This window comes from Macaca mulatta, chromosome 9, assembly GCF_049350105.2.
Source record: "Macaca mulatta isolate MMU2019108-1 chromosome 9, T2T-MMU8v2.0, whole genome shotgun sequence".
Lineage (NCBI taxonomy): Eukaryota > Metazoa > Chordata > Mammalia > Primates > Cercopithecidae > Macaca > Macaca mulatta.
The window spans coordinates 125,868,145-125,880,771 of record NC_133414.1 but is presented as its reverse complement, the minus strand read 5'-3'; the positions used below and the strand labels follow the sequence as shown (position 1 = coordinate 125,880,771).

General features: G+C 42.8%; 2 protein-coding genes across 10 annotated transcripts in view; both read right to left on the bottom strand.

Moving 5' to 3' along the window:
• PLEKHS1 (pleckstrin homology domain containing S1) overlaps positions 1-2,107 on the bottom strand; it is a 48,531-nt gene extending 46,424 nt beyond the window's left edge. For 4 of the 8 annotated variants that reach the window (XM_077947543.1, XM_015148217.3, XM_015148216.3 and 1 more), the window contains exon 1: positions 1,958-2,107. The gene's annotated coding sequence lies outside the window, so the exon portion shown is untranslated. The remainder of the gene's footprint in view (positions 1-1,957) is intronic. The other 4 variants (XM_077947547.1, XM_077947548.1, XM_077947545.1 and 1 more) reach the window with 1 other exon arrangement.
• A 2,966-nt stretch (positions 2,108-5,073) lies between these two features.
• The window catches only part of CASP7 (caspase 7), a 52,776-nt gene continuing 45,222 nt past the window's right edge, over positions 5,074-12,627 (bottom strand). For both annotated transcript variants that reach the window (XM_001090833.5, XM_028826879.2), the window contains 3 exons: positions 10,472-10,647; positions 9,661-9,790; positions 5,074-6,682 (listed from right to left, as the gene is read on the bottom strand). In XM_001090833.5, coding sequence (XP_001090833.4) covers positions 6,453-6,682; positions 9,661-9,790; positions 10,472-10,647 — 536 coding nt within the window. In that variant the 3' untranslated portion in view covers positions 5,074-6,452. The remainder of the gene's footprint in view (positions 6,683-9,660; positions 9,791-10,471; positions 10,648-12,627) is intronic.

Genomic DNA, 12,627 nt, shown 5'->3' with positions numbered 1-12,627 from the left:
GGAAGTTCCTGGACAAGAACGCTCCAGTACTGAACTCATTTATGCCCTCAATCCTTTGCTATTCAATCTGGGGATAGGATGGCTAGCTGGGTCTGCGAACAGCCAATGCACTGCTGGCCCCTGGGTGATCTTTTGCGGCTGTTTAATTTGGGCTTTGCTGCCACTCCTGCGGATTTTTGGTATCAGAATAAAGCATGTTGTCTGAGGACCACCTGCCTCAGAATATCTAGGAAGGTTGGTTAAACATGCAGATTCCTGGTCTCCACCCCAGACCTATTGATTTGCAATGAGGATGCGGTGGGGCATAGTGATTTCCTTCCTAAACAGATCTTCCAGGAATTCTCAGGCCGTCTTCTGCCTGCTAACCTTAATTTCCTCTCCACCACCATCCCTTCAGCCTTTCTGGGAGGCTGGAATGGAAGATGATGAAAATATTTCCTTTGGAACCCCTCTCGGACTCCCCAGGCAGGATGCACCCCCTCTGTATTCCTGGGTAATGTGCACATGACTCTGTTACAGCCACTAAGCCCTGGAGGGATTTGTTCACCTCCTTTGAGATAAGCATCCTTTCTTGGTCATCTTTTTACCCTCATCCTAATATAACATCTGGCATCTAGTAGGACTCTTCGAATGTTTGCTGAATAAAGCAATTGCTGATCTAATCCCTTCACTTCTGAGAGACCTCAGGTTGAAAGCATAGACTGAAGAGCATGACCAAGGAAGAGACCTGGAGGTAGAAAGAGCAAGTGGAGGCATCCAGGAGGGCATCTTCCATTCTTGCCCCTCCATGAGCCTCATGTCATCGTCATCATCATCATTCATCACCATCATCTTTGATATCCACTACTCATCCATTACTTTGTAACCGAGTAGCTTAGCTTCAAATACTGTTTTCAGAACCTTTTTTTTCTTTCCTTTCCCACCTTATGCTCCCATGCCTATGCACATTTATTTACCTAGATTCTTGTTACGCTCACACCATGCCCACTTATCTTGTCATGTATTTCCTTAGAAGCTTCAGGGGCCGAATCCTGATATGGATGAGGCATCTCTGGAATTCTCTCCCGAGTAGAAGATGACTTCAAGGATGGAGTTCACTTCCAGCGAGACATTAACTGCACGATTGACTGCAATTAATTTGTAACCTGGTTGGGCCCAAGATGGCACTGGCCCCTTTGCCAGTTGGAATAATAATTCAAGATAAGCCATCGGAGTGAAACATGCCACCTGGCACCTCCTAGCCCCTCCTACCTCTCTGTATTCCAAGCCTCTATTCTTAAACCGTTGCCCTCTCTCCAGAAATTGAAAAGGTGGCAGTTTTCCGAAAGGATTCTGACCTTTTACCCTTGCTGGCAATGGATAATAAAATTCTCTCTCTTTTGATCACACCTCGTTCTTGTTATTTTGGCTTCTTTCTATAAGTGGTGAGCAGCTAGACCCTCTTTTGGTTACAACTTTGTGCCAGGCATTACACTAAGCACTTCCTATACATTATCTCATTAATCTTCACATTACCATCCTCATATGTAGATGAGGAAACTGAAGGACGGCCTAAGGTTATGTGAGTATTAAATGGTTAAATGACAGAGTTAGGATTAGAACTTGGATCAGACTCAGAGCCTAATTTTTAAACATGAATGGTTAAAAGCACCTCTGCTAAAAAGTTTGATGCTGTACTAATTGAGATCTGCTTTAAATAGCTGAAGCTAGAACTAGCAACGGAGACCAAACCTATCTTACCATTTACACTTTCCTCTTTACTAAATCTTACACTATTTACTTGGGCCAGACCCTTAAAGCTTGAGAAATGCGCAGCCTTGTTTATTTGCAGCCATAACCCCATGTGCCTTCCAAATTTAAATTCTTTGACACAGTTTGGCTTTAAATGATTACAACAAATTTGTTAGAAAACTGTAGTGCCATAAATATTCATAGTGCCATAAAAACCAAAACTTACCCCGAAGCAAACTCGTCGTATTTGACTTTTGCGTTTTCTGATGTTTGTTGCGTACTTTTAGAGAGCCGTACCTGCATGAACCTACAAGCTAATGGAGTTTCCGCGTCCACATCAGTACTGTGGTAGTGGCTGGGCTTTCCACATATGCCCTTGGTGTGTTTGTGTTAATGATTTATGAATCAAAAAGAATTATTTGCCACCTGATCCAAAACAAAGCCCTGAGGTCTAACAAAAAGGTGACCTATGGCCTGAGGGCACACTGGCTCTAGTGTCCACTGGGCTCTGGGGACAGGACGGGTGGAAAAGACAAGCTCTGAAGCCTCAATGCTCAGCAGTTCTGCCACCAACAAAAACATGCAAGAAATGGCTCCTTTAATACCATTATGTTTATGAAAACATTTTAAAGGCTGCAATTCACATTCACAGACACTTTGAGATCATATAATCCTTTTATGCAGCAAAGGCTTATTTAACAGGGAGATGGGTAAAGAAAGTAAAAAGTGTACTATATACTTTAAGGGTATCGTGGAGTTTTAAAAGAGATTACGAGAGCTTGAAAATCTGTCTTCCATGAAAGCTCCGAAATATTGTTTTATTAATTCTTTGTAGGTATGTACTATCACCTCCATGTTCAGTGCAGAGGGAAGACCAAAATGTGTGTGTGTGTGTGTGTATATATATATATGTATACATATATATATGTGTATATATATATGTATATATATATATACACACACACACACACACACACATGGTCCTTGCCCTCAAAATAGAGCTTCCTAAACTGTAATGTACACATGGACCACTTGGGAATCTGGTTAAAACGCAGATTCACGTTGAGTAGGTCTGGGGCGGGGTTGAGAGTCTGCATTTCTGACAAGCTCCCAGGGGATGCTGATGTGGCCAGTCCAGGCACTCGCTCAGTGTTGCAAGACACGAAAACATTTACAAGGCACACAGTGTAAAGTAGCTTTCTGATCTGCATGTCTTCGAAGAACTCTTCAGGATACCTGGGCTGCTGCTATTTGTCCAGTGGCTAATTAACACAGAAGAATTGTTGCCATAAACTGATGACCAACACAGCCTCTTACCTGGCCAGATGTTTTCCGGAAAAGGGCCTGAAAGAGGAAAAGCTGGCAAAAATGCTGTGCTTCCCGGAAGTCGAAGGCAATCAATCCTTGCTCACCAGAGTAGCTGGTAATGAAAGATTTCAGGTGACTTCAGATTTGCACGACTGGGCAAAATAAGGGATTTGTCAGCCAGTGTCTAGGGCATTTTGGTGGATGTCATTTCCTTTCTCAGAGAGGCCTTGGTTCCCTCGAGGTTTTAAATCATGTAAATTCAGTGACCGCAGGACTTTCAGACCGATTCGTAGCAATTCATAAACACATTGGGCTGATGACAGCTTGTGGGAATTTGCTCAGACAAAAAGGCCAGGGCAGAGCCCAAAGCTGTCTGTGAATGTATTAATAGTTAAAACATCTAAAAAAAAATATTTCTTTTTTCTTTTCTTTTTTTTTTTTGAGATGGAGTCTTGCTCTGTTGCTGGAGTACAGTGACAAGATCTCAGCTCACTGCAAACTCCGCCTCCCAGGTTTAAGCTATTCTTCTGCCTCAGTCTCCGGAGTAACTGGGACTATAGGTGTCCACCACTGCGCCTGGCTAATTTTTGTATTTTTAGTAGAGATGGGGTTTGACCATGTTGGCTAGGCGGGTCTCAAACTCCTGACCTCAAGTGGTCTGCCCGCCTCAGCCTCCCAAGAGCTAGGATTACAGGCATGAGCCACCGTGCCTGACCCGATAACTAAAAACTTAAATAACCTAATGGCACCTTGAGGAAAATGAAAATCCAAACAGAAATCCAGCTTTGAGCTCATAAAGCCAGTGGGAATGCTGTAGTCTGCACTGTCTTCCCATAGGACAAGGGCAGCGCCCTGTCTGATACTCCTGCGAGGAGGAACTGGGGTTCTGAACAACGATTGGGATTGTATATTCATCAGGACTGAGCTCTCCTTTAGGGTAACTTGTCATCAGAATTTTGGAATATAAAAAGTCTGGAAAGTTTAGAATGAAGGTGGTATGACTGAACACATTTCCAAGTTGAACTCAGATTTCTGATCTCAATAAATAAGTGTCTGCCCATGGAAGTATTCAAGGACTAAGACTTTATTAAAAGTCTAAGGGATGAAAGGTAATATTCATTATCTGTAAGCTATAACTTCCCAGAAAATTCAGGAAAAATTAATCCTGATACTTGGGAGCATTTCTTTCCCTTTAATGAAGGTTAAAAGGCAAATAACTAGATTGTATGGTGTTACTTCAAATTGCAATGCTCTTAGGCCCTTTGATTTCTGTGATAGAGACCTTTATTAGATAGCTTATTTTCCAAAGAACAGCCTGAGAATTCTGGGAATAGCAGTGTGGATGCTTGTTATGATCTCCAATTTTGAACATTTGGAATATTTTAGATGGCAGAAAACCAGGGACAAGTCTAATAAATGCACCCAAAATTAGTTTTCTTATTTGAAAGATACTTTTATGTTATCTGATTTTACTGCCAAAATTAATAAATGGCAGCCCATCACAAACATCTTTCTAAGTTGATTAACCCTTTATGTGAAGAGTCCTGGCTTCCCAAGTAATTACTTACTTATTAGTGTACTAACTTCAAAAACATTATATTATGTATTGAGGTCAAGTCAATAGGGTCAATTCTTCTTCATCTTTTTTTTTTTTTTTTTTTTTTTTTTGAGACAGAGTCTCACTCTGTCGCCTAGGCTGGAGTGCAGTGGCTCGACCTTGGCTCACTGCAACCTCCATTTCCTGGGTTCAAGCGATTATCCTGCCTCAGCCTCCTGAGTAGCTGGGACTACATACAGGTGCCCACCACCATTCCCAGCTAATTTTTTTGTATTTTTAGTAGAAGTGGGGTTTCATCATGTGGGCCAGGCTGGTCTCGAACTCCTGACCTCAAATGATCCACCCACCTCGGCCTCCTAAAGTGCTGGGATTACAGGCGTAAGCCACTGCGTCCAGCCAATAGGGTCAATTCTTACCCTGTTTTCTCATTTCTCCATTGTCATAAATGACTTCAAAAGGAAAGCAAACCGGACAGGTTAGGAATTAAGCAACCACATTTTTAATCAATACATATGAACATTTGTTTGTTAACCAGTTACTATTAGGCAGAAAAAAACAGTCATTTATCAAGATTTCAAAAGATACCGCCACCTTGAAAATAAAGTGCCAAAAATCTTTGCCATAAATTCTTCCTCACTTATAGAACTAAAATTAACAAATATTTACTCAAAATAAGGCTTGGAATTATCTAAAAAGTTCCAGATATATTTTAAAGATTTAACAGATTTTGCACATAAAGCCAAAACAGATTGTTTTACACATACATAGACTATCTGACAACCCAATGAATAAATGATTGAATGGATGAATTGTTGAGCATTAGTGATTACTTATGTTCACATTATGGGCCAGGCTTACATCCATTTCTTGTTCTTCTCCTGCCTCACTGTCCCTTGCTCTTCCAAGGCCCTTGGTAAGGTGGCTTCCAGGTAGGCCTGGGCGGTAAGGTGCTGGTGGAAGATGTGAGGGCAGGAGAGGTGAGACCAAGGTATTCTCTGTATCTGACTCAGTTCAATCCATCTCAGGCAGTGGCTTTGTCCTTGTCATGGCTCCACTTTCCACAATCCATTAGTGGTCCTACCTCCCACTAGGCAGCCCCCACCATGGTTCCAGCTCCTCTGGATGATCCTACTACTAGACTCAGGAAACCAAACCTCTTCCCATTATCGTCACAGCCCTGGGTGTGTTAACAGCTTCTTGCTATTTGGCTTCTCTTTTATCATCTATGTAAGTCAATTTCCTGTATTAAATTCCCTCTGTTGAAACACCTAGAATGGTTTCTGTTTTCCAGACGGGATCCTGATGGATACATATCAGAATCATTTAGCTTTTTCTCCTCTTATCTGGAAATTTTTGCATGAAAATCTGCCCTAAGCCAGTGAAAAATCATTCAAATCACACTCAATACCCACATTCTGCAATAAAGGTCAGTAAATATCCCCTTGGCTGTGTTTTGTCAAATACTGGGATTCTCTTTGCCAAGTGCAAACATGACTCTGCCTACCACTGTTACCACCAATTACAGAGGACACAGCCACAAGCTTTCTCCAGAGGTCACTTTTGTTGCATGTATTAAGTCTAATAGGTAAAAGACATACAAAGAGAAAATTAATCTTAAGAGAAAGTTACACAGTTACCAAATGAATAACATTATTTAAAAAGTCTCTGAAAATTCAGAGAACAAAAGACAGCACCAGAAAGTTTCTTCCCTGTTGAATCAATACATTTTCCCGAAATGAAAATTCTGGAGAATTTCTGAATACTTCAAGAGCATCAAAAAAAAAAAAAAAAAAAAAATTCTGATTCATTAGTGATTGATCCATTGCTTCTCAGCTAGAATGCACCCCTGATATGGCTAATGACTAAAGTAGAGTTCCTTGGTGAGCATAGAGACCACACAGGGGATCTGCTTCTTCTCATGGAAGCATGGGTCATCAGACTGAGACTCAAAGTGCCTGGCGACTCTGTCATTCACCCTGGTGAGGATCTGCATGATCTCCAGGTCTTTCCCGTGCTCCTCCAGGATGGAGCAGAGGGCTTGCACAAACCAGGAGCCTCTTCCTGGGCTCCTCCACGAGTAATAGCCTTCAACAGGAAAGAAAGGAGATAATCAAATCAGCTAATTCTGACAGCTGCTCCACTCACCAATGAGACTGACTCTATGGGGCTTTTACACCTGCTTTTCAGAAATGATTTCACTCTACTCTGCACACAAGTCATTAATGAGAATTATGCTGGTGTGCTCAGAGAGCAAACATCTGAGATTTAGAGGGTTGGCATGAAGATGCTAGAAAATGCTTTGGGTATTTCACTACGGAAATCCTATGACAGACAACATCACTAAGGGCCAGCCTTGGTGGATGGTGCCAGGGTACTCTCCTGTGTTAGCCTGATGGAGGTACCCACCTGATATATATCAGATACATGAGTGTGAAACAGATCTGCACATGCAGACTTCCAAAGGAAATGCTGGAGGTCTATTCCATAACTCTGGAACTCCTCACTACCCTTTGGGGGTCAGTGCTACTTTCGAATCCAAATCTACTAGAGAAGGAATTTGCAGGGAACCTTGAAGAATTCTGAGACGTGTTCCTGCTGCTGGGGTACATGGGAGTAGAGTTGGACCTTGCTGAAGAAATCCAGAGGCACGAGGAAGCTGAATGCCCAACTGTCTGAGGGGCAGGGCCAGGAGAGCCTGATGCCCTGGGAGGACAAATCTCATCCTATAACTCCCTAACCTAAAACAGTTTGCTTGCACCACTTTATCTGGGTCAAGTTCAGGCTGCTTGACACAGCACACAGGGCCCGCCATGACAGGGCCACTTGCCTACCTGTCCTGGTTTGATCCTGGCCATGCCCTGTCACATCCAATGCTATGGACTGAACTATGTCTTCCCAAAATTCATTTATCGAAGCTGCACCCCATAATGTGACTGTGTTTAGAGGCAGGGTCTTTATGGAGGTAATTAAAGTCCGATGAGGTCACTAGGGTAGGGCTCTGATCCAAGGGGATTGGTGTCCTTATAAGAAGAGACACGAGAGACCTCACTCATTCTTGCTCTCAATCTCTGCCATATGAGGCTATAGCAAGAAGGTGACCATTTATGAGCTAGAAAGGGAGCCCTCACCAGAAAGTGACTTAGCCGACACCTTGATGTAGGACTTCCCAGCCTCCCTAACTTAAGAGAAATAAATGTCTGTTGTTTAAGCCACCTTGTCTAAGGTATTTTGCTATAGCAGCCCAAGAAGACTGATATACGCTGCGATCCAGCCCCGAGTTTTACCAAATGCACTGGGCTATCCGGCCCCTCAGTACTCTGTCGACAAGCCCTTCTCTGACCCATGTCGTTTGGAATTTTAGGCTCAGTTATAGCAGCTTCTTTTTTTATTGAGACAGAGTCTCACTCTGTCGCCCAGGCTGGAGTGCAGTGGCACGATCTCGGCTCACTGCAAGCTCCACCTCCCGGGTTCACGCCATTCTCCTACCTCAGCCTCCCGGGTAGCTGGGATTACAGGTGCCCGCCACCATGCCCCACTATTTTTTTTTTTGTATTTTTAGTAGAGATGGGGTTTCATCATGTTAGCCAGGATGGTCTCAATCTCCTGACCTTGTGATCCGCCTGCCTCGGCCTCCCAAAGTGCTGGGATTACAGGCGTGAGCCACCGCGCCCGGCCCAGCAGCTCCTTTTTAACATAGCTTTTCTCATCTGCCTCCTTGCTCAGAGCACCTACAACTCTACCACTGGGTTTGTTTACACAGACATAGCCCCCATTACACCTCCTCCCTCTCAGGAGCAGAAAGACCAAATTATTTTCTATCTTACGCCATCCTTAAAAACTTGTGAAGTTATCGCTCTCACAAAATCCCATCTGTAGATCCTGCCAGAGCTGGTTTTCCAAACACATCAACCTATTTACTGTAACCAGTACCCTGGTGCCAAATACTTGACACAACTACTATTACAGCTGGGAAAATTCTAACGTAGTGCTGGTTTGTACCCAAAACAAAGGAACGACTTTCATTGAACAGACTCAGTCAAATGAGGTGCTCGGTACATAGTGAGGAGGTGTGCCCATTGCTGGCATTTTCTGGTACCTGTGTACAGGCTGCAGTGTAAAGGAACCTTGGCTGAGCCACAGCTCTACTGTGCGCTGAAATCTCTCCCTGACCTTAGGCGTATCACTTAGGTTCATCCAAACTGAAAATTATTTTATTTTATCTGTAAAATCAGGACAGGAATAACACTTCCCCTAAATACTTATGGTATTATTGTATATGAGAAAAAATACATGCAAGACACTCTATATTGTAAAGTACTATAGAAATGTGTGTCCTTATAATTTCCAAAACACTACTAATAATAAATGAATAAATCATTTGTTTATGAATCATTCATTTATTAATGAACACATCATTCATTTATTTATGAATGAATAAATCATTCATTTATTTATTTATGAATGAATAAATCATTCATTTATTTATGAATAAATAAATCAGCTTTCCTGGAGAGAAAAGTGAATGCATTTCTGTGGTAGGCAGAATAATGGTGCCCAAAGATGTCCATGCCCTAACCCTGGAACCTATGAACACGAAACCTTATGTGGAAAAAAGGACGTTGCAGATGTGGTTAAGGGTATCGGACTGACATGGGGGAGATGAGCCTGGGGTATCCAGGTGGGTCCCATCTAATCACAGGCATCCTTTCTCAGCTGTGGTCAGAAAGCGAGCACTGTTAACGACAGAAGAGTCAGAGAGATGACAAGGTGCTGGCTTTGAAGATGAACGAAGGGGCCACAGCCAAGGAATGCAGGCAGTTCTAACACGCCACATAAAGGCTGGGAAATGGATTTTCCCTTGAGCGTCCAGAAGGAATGCAGCCCTGACAACCTGTCTTGGAGTTCTGACCTCCAGAACGGCAAGATAATACATTTGTGTATTCTAAGCCACGGTGTTTGTAGTAATGCATTACTGCAGCAAGAGGAAACGAATACTGCCCCCAAGTCTGTGTTTTGATGATGGAATGGACTAAAGTATGCTTGGCAGACAATGGACGTGATACCTGGAACCGTGGAATAGGCGAAGAGGAAGTCAGCTTCCACTGGGATCTTATATCGAGGATTAGCATCTGTGTCATTGATGGGCCCCGAGTCAGCCTGGATGCCATCATCGAGCTCTGTCCCTCGGCAAGCCTAAGTATCAAAGTAGACATCATTCCATGCAGTTGGGAGCAGAAATGTATGTCCTGTTCACTGCTGTGTCCCAATACCTAGAACTGTGTCTGGCATACTTAGGAGCTCAATGATAATGTAATGAACAGATAAATGAATGAATGTGTGTCAAATTACTAAGCAAAGCAAATAAAAGTATTGCAATGTCTTAAAGAAACCTTCATAATTTGTGGCTGGGTATGGAGGCTTACACCTGTAATCCCAGCACTTTGGAAGCCTGAGGTGGGTGGATCACTTGAGGCCAGGAGTTTGAGACCAGCCTGGTCAACATGGCGACACCCCATCTCTTCTGAAAATACAAAAATTAGCCAGGCATGGTGGTGCGTGCCTGTAATCTCAGCTACTCAGGAGGCTGAGGAAGGAGAATCGCCTGAACCTGGGAGGTGGAGGTTGCAGTCTGCCGAGATCATGCCACTACACTCCAGCCTGGGTGACAGAGCGAGATTCCATCTCAAAGAAGAAAAAAGAAACTTTCATAATTTGTGATCCAGTGGAAACACATATGCTAACCATTCAGAGATAGAAAAATTAAACCCTAATTTGAATACGGAAACAGCATTTGGATTTGTAAAAATGATGCTATCCCTGTCACTCTATAATCTTTTCCCATTTTCAAGTGTAGTGGCATTGAAAAGAGGTTACCTGAATGAAGAAGAGTTTGGGTTTCTCTAAAAGGGTTTTGCATCTATCCCCCCGAAAATGGGCTGTCAAATCCTTTATTGGTGTGACACCATCTTTCCCATAAATTAAATTTTCTTCTCCGTGGCTTAAGAGGATGCAGGCGAAGCAGGCAGCATTTGTATGGTCCTCTTCAGAAGCTGCAGGCAAACAATACGAACATTGAAGAGTTAAGGTGTAAGTTCTGGGGGGCCTCAGATGCAGCATTTCCAGAGGCAGCCTGGCAGCTGCCTCTGACTACTAGAGGGGTACAAGGGGGGGGGAGGAGAGGAGCTGGGGACTGGGCTCCTTTCAAAGGATCAGACTTATCTAAGAAGTTAAGAGACAGGGATAGGTACAATGTATGGGGGCTGATAGGTGTGGCCCTGCTGTTGGCTAGTTTTGTGACATCAGGAGTGTTACTGAATCATTTTGTGCCTTGGTTTCCTTATCTGTACATTGAAACATAATAAGCATCATGCAAGTATTTGTTAAAGAGAATAAAATATTATACTAAGTGCAATAAGCCAGTCACTAAAGGGCAAGCACTGCATGATTCCACTTTCAGGAGGTACCTTGAGTAGTCAAGATCACAGAGAGAATATAGAACGGTGGTTGCCAGGGGCTGGAGGAAAGGGGGAATAGTCAGTTAGTGTTTAACAGAGATAAAGTTTCAGTTATGGAAGATGAAAGAAAGCTTGCAGATGGATGGTGGTGATGGTGACGCAACCATGTGAATGTTGTTCTGATCTATACATTTAAAAATGGTTACAATGGTAAATTTTATGTTATATTGTATATTTTACCACAACTAAAGAAAATTAAAGAAAAATAAATAAAAATGCTAGATTGGCTGTCCATTTAGGATACTGAGGAGAGGAATCATAAACCATGTAGCCAGCTGGCCCAGCTAGAACTCACCAAAGGCTCTGTGATACTAACTAACCAGCTAGAGGGTAACTAACCATTACTTTTAATGCCAAAAACCACAATTACTTTTGCACCAGCCCATAACTAGCTAATATACATATCCTTTCTTCTTCTCTATGATTAATGAGGGGGAGGAATAATATTTAGAATTTCTTGAGCAAATACTACGTGCAGACACTGATCTAGGAACTTTACATGAGTTATTTTTAATTCCTACAGGACTGGAAGTAGGCCTCTTTTATCTTTATTTCACAGATTTAAAAAAAATGGAATCTCGGAGAGGTTTCATAACCTTCTCCAAAGGTGGTACGACACGTTGGAGCCTTGGGGCCGTTTTTCAAGCCCAGGACACTGTGAAATCCAGCTACCTCACCAGTTCCAGGCAGAGCAAGAGTGGCCTCTCCCATTCGAATTACCAAGACACTTTGCATCATCTGCACAGTGATTCTTGTATTAGTTTTGATAGTAGAGGTATAAGGCAATGGTGATGAAAGTTGGAGTTCTTAGCTTATTTTAAGATTACACAAATTAGGACAGTTAGAAAATGGAAGTTTTGTCTTCACTGGAACTGACTGCATGTAAAGTCAGAAAAAATAAATGCTTTACTAGTTTCATAGGACAATAAACAAGAATTCTCTGATTGTGACATGCCCTGGGCTTGGGCAGAATGAATCACCTTTCAAAAGAACAGAAACGGCCAGGCGCAGTGGCTCACGCCTGTAATCCCAGCACTTTGGGAGGCCAAGGCAGGCGGATCACGAGGTCAGGAGTTCGAGACCAGCCTGGCCAGCATGGTGAAACCCTGTCTCTACTAAAAATAAAAATAAAAATAAAAATAAATTAGCCGGGCATGGTGGCATGCACCCATAATCCCAGCTACTTGGGAGGCTGAGGCTGGAGAACTGCTTGAATCCGGGAGGTAGAGGTTTCAGTGAGCCGAGATTGCACCGCTGCACTCCAGCCTGGGCGACAGAGCGAGACTCCGTCTCACACAAAACAAAACAAAACAAAACAAAAAACAAACAGAAACTACAACTGGGACAAGTTCATATGCCTATCTGGGCCATTATACTTCTCGAAGCATGCTCACAAAATTCCTCTTGGCTCATAAGCTTCCTCACTCCATCCCTAAGAAACAGCAGGAGCTGGTATCATAATCTGCCTTTCAGGAAAGCAAAAAAAAAAAAAAAAAAAAAAAATCAGGACGATGT